Consider the following 11,220-nt stretch of genomic DNA (forward strand, 5'->3'; position numbering starts at 1 on the left):
AGCGAGTTCCAGACGCACTCTTTCCTTACCAGGCTATCTAAGGAAACTGGAAGGTTTTTAATGATGCAGCTTGCTGGCTTAATATATATGGTGTTTCAAAAAAAAACATCAGACCGCATTGGGCCTTTCATATATTGCTACAAGTTTCCCTATATTGACTCTACTTCTCAATCCGCACGTCTTCATCTTCATGGGCTTCCAAACCTTCAGGTATGTGAGCTTTAAACTCCTTTGATACCTACAAGCATGAACCAGGGGTATATACGTGATATGCCCATTAGGCATATCCATGTCAATGAAGGACATATCTAAATTCAAAATAAAACCAGATGTAGCCAAGTGAAATTGAATGCCTGGACAGATAGAGAATCTAAAGACCTGACCATCCTGAAATAATGGGATAAGTAAGCCAGCGGCAGCAGTGAAACTTTCATATAGCATTTGTTGTTCGGTCATGAAACCAGATCCTTCCAAGTTGAAGATCACATAGATAGTAGAAGTCCTCTTCCCTGCGCTGAGGAACAAAAGGCAACACAAGGAGGCAAGCAAGCACAGATTTCTGCAATGTAAGAACAGAACGCCATCATCTTGTCAAACACATGGGGGATATAACTCAGAGAATTGTCACACAAGCCTTTCATCAGTGCCTTGCTAGTGCACTTGACATGGAAACACACTGCAGAACTTGAAAGTTAAAACAGCGCTTGGTGATCACTGATCGCAGACAGATAGCATGGATTCAGGGCCTGAAGAAACGCTTCAGATCTTCGTGGCCAGAGAAGTCGATGCTTTTGAGCGCCTTCTCCCGTGCCTCGTCGCTGCACGCTTGGAACTTGGCCCTGGATGCGAGGAAGTCATCGTCGACCTCGACGTAGCCCTGCTTGTCGTACTGGCTGCGGACCGATGCCTGGAACTTGGAGAACTCCTCTTCAGCCGCGATGTAGTCGCGTGGCCCGTAGCCGTCCAAGTCCTCCTCAGGCCACAGGTCGCGATTGAGGCGTCTCATGGCCTTGACCTCAGGAGGGGCACGATCTTTGTTTTCCACCTGGGCGAGGATCCATTCGACCTCCTTCTTCGGCAGCCGCGTCATCTTTCTCGCCGGAGCCTGCTCTCCCTTTGTCGCCGCTGCCGGCACCACCACTGACTCTGCGTCTGCCGCCAGGCCGGTCGCCACGGTCTTCGCCTTCTTTTTGGTGATGCGCGGCTTCGGTGGGCACTTGCCGCCACCGGCCGCCGCATCCGCAGTCCTCCTTTTGGTGACGCGCGCCTCCCGCGGACATTCCTGGCCGGCCACCGGTTCCTTCGCCGCCCTCTTGTTCGCTGCCATGCTTCTGGTGCTGCACCGCCCGATCGAACCCTCCCCACTGACCATCGGATATCCCGCACTTGGACTCAGCTGCAGATAGGCATTATCGGCACGACAGGTTCTGAGCCCTACAGAGTCGGACCTAGGTCGCGTACCGGGTTCAGACCGAAATCGAGTCGAAACCATGTTGTGACCGAGCCTGTCGGGAGTAGGACTCAGCGCTTGTTATGGTTTCATCTTTTTCTTTTCCGTAGGGCCACAAGGAAATCCCATCTTGGTATAGGACACACGTTAAATACTAGTAGTAGTACATCCGTTCACAAATAAAATTAGTAACACACGTGTCTTTCAGGTTATTTGACAGTGAATGTAGTAAACAAAACTTTGGTTACATGCTACAAAAATTACTCCGTTGAATTTGTATTCGAACAAAGTTTTCGATAGCTTATCTTTTATGATATGTTTCTACTATATATGATTATTGGTGAGATTTATGATTAAAGTTAGAACAACAAAATTAGGACAATGTGAAAGGAGAACTTAGTCCAGAGCAGTGATCACGTGGTTGCGTGCGATGAATTTTGCAAAATCACATTGACCGGTATTGAGGTTTCAAACATTCGTATAGGTTATAGTGGCGAGATAACTCTGGTATTTGATATTGAAAACTTGCAACGTGAACAGACAACTTACTTCTTAGAGGAATCTATAGAAGGTCGACAATGCACGTCACCGTGGCGAAGCTAGCAGCAAGAACCTATGGGGCCAGGCTACTTACATATCAACATTTACAAATTCAAGGCTTGGTTGGTTCAGAGGAATTGTGTATAATTTTTGTAGGATTTGGATCCATAGGATATTTTTCCTATAAATATTGTTTGATTTTTAGGATTGCAATCCTTTAGAATTTCTACAAATGATTCATTATGTGCACTATGTTTTGGTGAAAATTTCCCTTCACTCAACCTCCTTTTACATTTTTTTTTGGTTTTCATGTGCTATCAAACGCTAGTGAATCCAAAATCCTATAGTTTCCTAATCTTATAGGATTGGAGATGACTACGTACCATTCCAATCCTATGGTTTCCTATTCCAGCGTTCTAGAATCCTGCAAATCAAACAATGTTTCAAGGGGTTTCACGGAAAAGCTGTGGGAAATCGACCTCGATGAATCCCGACGGAACATAAATTGGATAATGGCGAAACTTGGAGTCTTTTTTTTTGAGAAACACAGTACAAACGCAGGCGCTCACATACACACGCATACACTCACCCCTATGAACGCACACACGCACACCCTACCCCTATGAGCACCTCCGGAAGACCGAGCCGGCGGATTGGATCTTGAAATTGACGAAGTCACCACAGGCGCCTCGCTATCGACGGGGACGTCGCCTCCCACTGAAAGAATATTCCGCCTTTATGAGACACACAGATGTCAAACCTGGGGTTTGAACTCTGGTGGGCTGGGGGTACAACCACCCTCCTAACCATCCAACCTCAGGTTGGTTCTCGCGAAACTTGGAGTCGACCACCAATAATCCTAGAGCTACGGACTGTGAGGTTACGGAGAGACCTACGGACATACGTGTTTTGTGTTGGTTGGCTAAATTCTGGTGTCTCCCTTGAAATCCGGACCACGTTTCTGTTCCTGGCTTAGTGTGTAGTAAGTCCGTAGACTGTTTTTGTAAAACATGCCCGTACGTGTAGCATTACTCGTCGACCACACAAACATAATTTCCTCATCTATGTGAGCTTTTGTAGAGACCATCACGAACCAAATTACTGGTGCAAAAAGAATAGGTCATTAAATGCCCAGGAGAGGTAAAAGAAGGTGAGCCGAACAAGCCTGGTGCAATAATATGTATGTCTTCTACACAGCTAGAGCAACTCGACCACCATTTGTCCTATTTTAAGAAGTCCTTGTACATGCAATCCGCACAGATTTAATTAGCATGGTGATAGGTAGAGAGTATGAGTCGAAATACATACCATTTTCGTAAGTACCAGACAATGGGGTTCAAAAAGGTCCGGCCAGTACAAACCTTAAACCACTACATGAGGCCTCCAGGCCGGTCTTGGCCCGTGCCGGAAGAAAAGGGGAGAAGATTCCTCTTATTTTTCAGTGTAGACTGTTAGACCTCACACTCATATGGTATGCATGACGCAGTCACGACAAAACACACATCCTAGAATCTTTTCAAAACCCACCACATGGAACACGAGCTATCAAATGAACCGACAATTTGCATCGTTTTGAACGGATCAAGCTCTACTAGGCAAAAATGTGTGTTGTGGTGGAGCCTGCCTCTTCATGCCCGAGCTAACAAAGGCACACTTAGGGTTGATGAGAACAACCGAACATCTATTTAGACAAAAAATAAAAGAACATGATATAATAGGGGGGTTTCCTCCTGTCTTTAATGCATAAAAGCAGACCCATGTTGTTCACGTAAAAAAAAACAGGTCTTAGATCGACACACAAGCACATCAACATATATATGGCAAGAACTACAACACAACTGATCGAGATACCAAGCGCATGGCCTTTTTTGCTTATTTTGAAGGCTAAATCAATTGTCGGTTAATTGAGATGAACATATATCAGTAAGGCAGAATCCCCGCAGTCCTTCCATACTCGACGACATCATTGAGTATCTCCCCCAAGTCATCATGCTTGAACACGAACCCTTCTCCGACGAGCTTTCCAGAGGACTGGCACACACTGGCCGTCTCAGAGGATCCATCATCAAAGCTGCAAAAAAACACACGTATATGGATGAAAACATGGATACAGGTCGTCGAGGATTTTAAGCAGCCGCTAGGTAGATATATATACCGTTCAGGTTTCACGTCGTATTGCGGGTACTTCTCTGCCAGGAGACGGGACAGCTGCCGGAGGTTGGTGTTGTGGCTGCAGCAGATGTACCTCCCCGACGAGGTCTCGTTCTCGGCTAGGAACACCTCGGCGCGGCAGAGGTCGTCGACGTGGCTTATCGGCAATGAGCCGGTGAACGATTGCAGGCCTTTCAGGATCTCTAGCTGCGCCTCGTCCCCTAGTTTCAGTTAAGATGGAGAAGAAACACATGACATAAGAAGTTCAGAACTAATCTTTCGGTAGTACTAAATCTTAGCCGATCGAGCTGTAAAAAGAAGAGAGAAACGAACCAGACAACAGGGAGAGGGCGATGGCGACGCTGGTTCCGACCTTGGAGAGCGGCGCCGCGCCCAAGGTGACCACCGGCAACACCGTGACGAGGCTGATGCCGTTCTCCTCCACGAAGTCGCACGCCGCCTTCTCCAAGAGCACCTTCGACACCGCGTACGCCTGCGACCATCACAAAGCAAGCGGTACGAGCATCAGTCCTTTTGCTGGTGAATGTTTGGTCTACTGAAAGATGTAGGCTGTACGCACCCAAGTCGGTGGCTTGTTGGCTCTGAGATAATCCACGTCGGACCAGGAGCTCTCGTCCAGCACGTGGCCGCCGCCTTCCAGCGGCCTCCGGGACACCGCCGCCAGCGACGACGTCAGGATCACGCGCTTCACCGTCCCTGATCTCGCGCACGACCTCATCACGTTCAGAGTTCCTTGCACAGCGGCCCCGATCAGGTCTCTCTGCCACCGTGGCGACACAGAGCTTACATAAGATTAATCATGCATCGCCAAAAGATGAAGTGAACTGACACTGACATGGCCTGGTGGAGGCTGCTATCTACCTCGGGATTCGATGACCGCAAGTTCATCGGAGCAGCGACGAGGAAGGCGTAGTCGCAGCCGGATACGGCATCGTCGAAGCTACCTTCTTCGTCCAGCTCGGCTCGGATGATCTCCAAGGGGCCAGCCGCTTGCAAGTCCTTGAGGTGGGAGTTCTTCTCCATGTCATCTTCAGTAACAAAATTACAGAACCTTCAGAGGCCAATCTTGGGATAATCATATACACGGGATTTTGTCAAATTAAGCTTTATCTAATCAACTATTACTACGTAGGTAATTTCGTACCATACAGAAGCAAAAACAAGGAAAGAAAACCGAACCGGGGTCTCTGACGGTCGTCTTGACAGAGTAGCCCCTCTCGAGAAGCGTCTTGATGAGCACCGAAGCGATATAGCCGCTCCCTCCGGTGACACACGCCGTCTTCCTCCTCCCGCCATCTAAAGACATCATCGATCGCCGGCCGCTACTCACTGGTCACAACCTCTCCTCACGAAGTGGAACGTTGACTTGAGGCAGGCAGGCAGGCAGGCAGTGAGGCTCCCTTTGTACAAAGAGTACGTGGGTTTATTCCCTCAATCAAGAAAGGCAACAGCAGTGGCCTGCAGTCGCGTACAATATTATGTGCAGACAAGTTGGGCGGCCGGCCGGCGGCGGCACCACGAAATGATAAAACATCTACCATGTTATACTGGGTATTTCCGTCTACCATGAGTGCATGACTGCATTTCAGATTTTATTTTTTTAAAGACTGCATTTCAGATGAAGGGCAAGACAGAAACGAGGACTTTCAGATGTTTTTTTTTTGGTTGAGAAGTAGGACTTTCAGATAGCTGTATTTGGGCTGGGGTACTGACGCGTTGAGACTTGGAGTAGCGGACACACGAAAATGAATTCGTGCCACTAAAATAATTGATCTAGGCAGCAGCCTTCTTCCCAAAATTACATGTCTTAGTATGCACGCCCACATTTTCAGCCAAATATCTTTTCATATGTGCTCTCCACAAAAAAGATAAATGTTAGTAGGGAAAATTGAGTTTTTTCTTGTCTGTTCCAAACCATGATTTTTTATTTTTTTTTCTTAGCCTGTAATATACTCCCTCCGTTCCTTTCTATAATGCCTATTGTTTTTTCCGCATTTGTTTCAGAATATAAGAGTAAAGCTATGTTATTTATGCAAAGAACCCCTTCCACCGATCAGGTCAAGTCCAGATAATCTGGAAACCGATATGGTCATGTATTTCTGAGATCTGTTTTCAGTTTCCTATTTTGTTTGTGATATCGCTAGGGGGTTTTGTGTGGAAAAAATGGCTCGCGCTAATTTCCGTGCCAAAAAACAATAGGCACTATAGAAAGGAACAGAGGGAGTAATTTATTTTTTACCAAATTCTACAGATATGTAGATAACATGTGTATGTATCCACGCAAAACAAATTAAAAACTGAAAATACCATTTTTGATTTCTTCAAAATACCAACGGCTCTAGATCTTGCCAGCCAAACACCACTCTCACTTCTTCCTCTAACTTCATCTCAGTCCCCATTTCATGCTGCTTTGCTAATCACATTCTTTTTTTTTGCGGGTAAATCACATTGAAAACTCTAATTCTTTCACTAGTTCACCCTGAATTTATTTTGTATCTCATGTGTGTGCATCGTATTTTTTTCGATAAAGGATGCTTTATTACTTTTGAAAAGCAATTACATCCAGCATCTGCATAATCAGGATGCACATAGACGTTTAAGAGTCTCAAGTCCAAACGATGTAAAAAAACTAGGCGAAATACATATCGCAACGATGAATCATATAACGCCTAAGGGGTGGGTGGGGTTCCACCCATGTAGGGAAAAAGTATCCCTCGCCGTAGCCTCCAACCGTGTACAGACCTCCGTAAATAGGTCTCGGTTCTCCATGCGCTGAAGAGGTAACCACAAACGGAGAATACCTGTACATCTGTAGATGACCTGCAACAAAGAGCAATTTTTATCGTTAGAAATTTTGTCATTTGTACTCAGCCAAAGCGCCCAGATAACTGCTAGCGCCCCCACCCTAAGAAGCAACTTGAACCTTAAATCTATACCGTGAAGCCAATTGCCAAAGACATTGGCCACACTAGTCGGAGGATACAGGGTAGACGCTACTTGGATGATAGACCAAATAGATCTCGCAAATTGGCACTGGAAGAAAAGGTGTTTAATGGTTTCATAATAATGACAAAAAATACACCGAGTACTTTCGTGCCAATTCCGTTTAACAAGATTGTCTTTGGTGAGGATAACTCCTCGACGAAGATACCATCCAAAAAAAAATTTAATGGTATCTTCATCTTTCAAATTTTCTTATTATTATCAACTGGTATATTAGAATGAAGTATGGCGATGTATAAAGATTTGACCGAGAAAGAGCCATCTACATGTAAATTTCATCTAAATTCATCTTGTTTAGGTGATAGGTTAATATCCCCCAGCCGTTGAATTAGTGCATTCCATGTCAATAGTCTTTGTCCTAGCAAAACTCGTCTGAACGTCACATTCGGTGGCGAGGTAGCCATTACTGTGGCAATGGTATCACCTTTGCGACGAACAATACTATACAACGCAGGATACTGTTCACTTAAGGGTGCATTGTCTAACCAAACATCTTCCCAGAACCGTATATGTGCTCCATTCTTGATCGAGAAAGTACCATGACGAAAAAGACATTTTTTATCGCCATGAGACCAGCCCAGAAGTGTGAATCCCCAGGTTTCCAAACCACTTGGGATAACGTCTTCGAGCCGATATATTTTCTCCTAAGAATAGTTTGCCAAATCTCATCCTCAATAAGAAACTTAAAAAACCATTTACCCAGCAGAGCTAAATTCTAGACCTTCAGGTCATGAACTCCAAGCCCGCCTTGAATTCTTGATCTTTGGTCAGCCAGTCACATGATATGATTTAACAAACGAAGTGAATGTACAAATAAATGAATTTTACTTTGACCAAAGCCAATGTCTAGGGTGAATAAACGAATGAAGAGTGTATTATTTGGAAGGGGCCAGATTAGAATCACATCGTCTCCGAATCTTCATGCGTGACACGTAGGCTTTCATGCGGCACCCGCGAAACATCGAACAAAACAAGTATTAGAGGGAAAGGAGGTACTAAATTAAAGCTGAATTAAGGGAGGGGTGGAGCAAACATCCGGCTTTTCACGCAATGAACTCCAATCGAAGGAGGTTAAAAAGAAGTTACAAATTCACGCACCCAAACAGTCAAATCACTTTCCATATTTGAAAGTACCATGTTTTTTTACTAATCACATATCGATAGGCATGTAATAACCATATCAGTAGGGCAGAATCCCGGTGGCCCTGCCATATTCGACGACGTCGTCGAAGATCTCACCCAAGTCATGGTACTTGAACACAAACCCTTCTCGTACCAGCTTCTCAGAAAACAGGCACACCCTTGGTTCCTCTTGTAACCCAATAAATCTGCACACAACACATGTCAAAACTCGCTAAAGCCTTGTTCGGTTAGCTGGGTTTTGGAGTTGGTTGAAGGGGATTAACAGATATTAAATCCCTTGCAAGTCAAAATTTACTCAAATATGCTCAAATACTCTTCAATCCACTAGGTGTGGAGATTAACCGAACAACCCTAAAGATAAATGAATGTTGAGGAGTTCAACGGCAAATTCATACCGTTCGGGCTTCACATTGTATTGTGGGTACTTCTCCGCTAGGAGACGGGCGAGCTGCAGGACGGTGGTGTTGTGGCTGCAGCAGATGTACCTCCCCGACGACGGATCGTTCTCGGCGAGGAATACCTCGGCGCGGCAGAGGTCATCGACGTGGCTTATCGACACTGAGTTGGTGACCGACTGCAGGCCTATCAGGATCTCCAGCTGCGCCTCGTCGCCTGAAAAATATGAGCATACGGGCAACATTCACTACGTCGTCATCGGTCAGACTACAAAACTCGATCTCATGAAAACTATATCGGCCCTCCAAGTTTCAGTTAAGTAAGACATGCAAGAGCACGGGACAAAAGTTCAGAACTTGTTCGCTGCATCTTTCAGCAGTAATTGATCGAGCTGTGAAACAGAGAAATGCTAGCAGTGAGAGACGCACCGGACAAGAGGGAGAGGGTGACGGGGACGCTGGTCCTGGCCTTTGAGACCGGCGCCGCGCCCAAGATGAAGACGGGCAGAACCGTGACGAGGCTGATGCCGTGCTCCTCCGCGAACTTGATCGCCGCCTTCTCCAACAGCACCTTGGACACCGCGTACGCCTGAAACAGCAGGAATTCATGCTGTCCTCTTCCCCATCCATCGGTGAATGTTTGCGTGCGCTAGACACAAAAGTGCACGTACATACCCAAGTTGGTGGCTTGTTTGCTCTGAGGTACTCGACGTCGGACCAGGAGCTCTCGTCCAGCACGTGCCCGCCGCCGTGCAATGGCCTCCTGGACACCCCGGCGTCCGACGACGTCAGGATCACCCGCTTCACCGTCCCCGCTTTTGCGCACGACCTTAGCACGTTCAGAGTTCCTTCGACGGCGGCTTCGATCAGGTCCCTCTGCCGTCGATCACCATGGCAACACAGAGCAAATTATGTTATCCCTAAATCTAAACTGACATAATTGGGCTGCCAATAGTGCGGTGAAGAAGAACGTGAAAAGTTTCCGAGAGTGAGTGACAGCTAACAACGTTGTCCCAACTACCAGATCACCAACCGATGACGGCAGCAGAGCAGTTGGTGGAGATCGATTTGTACCTCAGGATCCGGTGACCCGAGGTTCATCGGAGCGGCGACGAGGAAGGTGTAGTCGCAGCCGGAAACTGCTTCGTCGAAGCTGCCTTCAATGTCTAGCTCGGCACCGATGATCTCCAAGGGGCCAAGCGCTTCCAAGTCCTTGAGGTGCGAGTTCTTCTCCATGTCATCTGCAGTAACAAATTACAGAATCTTCAGTCAGAGTCCAATTTTTGGGAGCAATTTCAGGCTTTCAGCACAAGTATAACGCCTCATATGCAAAACCTATTGCCAGCAATTGGATCACTTCAGATTTTCGTTTACACGGGATTTTGGCTAGGCATGCTTAATTTGCCGACTGGATTTTTACTAAAGAAAACACAAGCCACAAACCAAAAAAAAGAGGTTCATCCAAATTTATGACTTTACCTCAAACTCCTAACAGATGTTGCTAAAACACATACACGACTGATAGGATAGAGCTAGAAAGAAGAACTTAGAATCCAACCGGGGTCTCTGACTGTCGTCTTGACGGCGTACCCCTTCTCCAGCAGCATCTTGACGAGCGCCGAAGCGATGTACCCGCTGCCACCAGTGACGCACGCCGTCTTCCTTCCCCTAGCCGCCGACATCGATTGAGCGCTCAGTCACCTCACCTCAAGCTAGCACTGATGATTTTTTCTCTGGTCTGGTTGATGGTCGAGTTGGCGCGCACTGTGAGGAAGGAACACATATCCGCTGGGGAAAAAGGCAACCCTGAATTGTATAGTATGCAGACAATTGGGACAAGCTGCAGGTAGGTGGGTGATGATAAACATAAATTGTTTTCTTAGTAATTCAAATTTGAAAGTGACATGACTTATTTCTATAGTTTTCCGTTGAAAATGATGATGTACTCGCTGGTGTCTTTTTTAGGGGGACTGTAGCTGGTTGTTGATCAGTAGCTGCGTTCGTTCAGAGAAGTGGTCCGTCAGTCCACGAAACGTTCCTAGCTATCCGGGTACGATGGGCCAAGGGCAGTACAGGTGAACCCAATGCTGCGCCGCTCTGAGCGTGCCTTTCTTTACGCCGGCCGGTCGGTGAGGTCGTGCACATGCGAAGCCCAGCCTCCATCAAGCAGATCTTCTTTTTCTAGAATACACAACTCCAAAGGTGTACCGTCGAAATTTAAGAAGCAAACAAGTCCCTCTGAACTTTCCTAACTTGGGAAAAGGTTGCGCTCCAACAGTGCGTTTGAACCTATTTTAAAAACTAGCATGACTACACTCACAGATTGTATGACAATCTTCGCCATATGGTCCCCAATACTCAATATGGTGTTTGTGCAGCTTCGGCGGGTTACCAAGGTTGTTGTGTGTGCCTATGCGACGGTCGTGTTCCATCACGGTCGGCATGGGTGTTTGTACTAGTTTTTGATCGGTTTTTCGTTAATAAACTAACCACCTATTCTTCTCTATTAATGAAAAT

General features: G+C 46.4%; 2 protein-coding genes across 3 annotated transcripts; both read right to left on the reverse strand.

The window, feature by feature from the left end:
• Window positions 1-3,501: 3,501 nt before the first annotated feature.
• Window positions 3,502-5,614, reverse strand: LOC127336091 (anthocyanidin reductase ((2S)-flavan-3-ol-forming)). Of its 2 annotated transcripts, XM_051362854.2 has the most exons (6): window positions 5,342-5,607; window positions 5,024-5,190; window positions 4,722-4,922; window positions 4,475-4,634; window positions 4,146-4,362; window positions 3,502-4,061 (listed from the first exon to the last, which is right to left on the reverse strand). In XM_051362854.2, exons 1-6 carry the CDS (start codon window positions 5,469-5,471, stop codon window positions 3,911-3,913), a joined length of 1,026 nt encoding a protein of 341 aa, XP_051218814.1. In that variant the 5' UTR covers window positions 5,472-5,607; the 3' UTR covers window positions 3,502-3,910. The 2 variants fall into 2 exon arrangements, with proteins under 2 accessions (XP_051218814.1, XP_051218813.1); XM_051362853.2 differs by having other exon boundaries at window positions 3,502-4,362; window positions 5,342-5,614.
• Window positions 5,615-8,190: 2,576 nt separating this feature from the next.
• Window positions 8,191-10,502, reverse strand: LOC127336094 (anthocyanidin reductase ((2S)-flavan-3-ol-forming)). The gene is made up of 6 exons (XM_051362857.2): window positions 10,262-10,502; window positions 9,778-9,944; window positions 9,379-9,579; window positions 9,133-9,292; window positions 8,704-8,920; window positions 8,191-8,493 (listed from the first exon to the last, which is right to left on the reverse strand). The coding sequence occupies exons 1-6, from the start codon at window positions 10,383-10,385 to the stop codon at window positions 8,346-8,348; spliced, it is 1,017 nt and encodes a 338-aa protein (XP_051218817.1). The 5' UTR covers window positions 10,386-10,502; the 3' UTR covers window positions 8,191-8,345.
• Window positions 10,503-11,220: the final 718 nt, after the last annotated feature.

Source organism: Lolium perenne, chromosome 2, assembly GCF_019359855.2.
Source record: "Lolium perenne isolate Kyuss_39 chromosome 2, Kyuss_2.0, whole genome shotgun sequence".
Classification (NCBI taxonomy): Eukaryota; Viridiplantae; Streptophyta; class Magnoliopsida; order Poales; family Poaceae; genus Lolium; species Lolium perenne.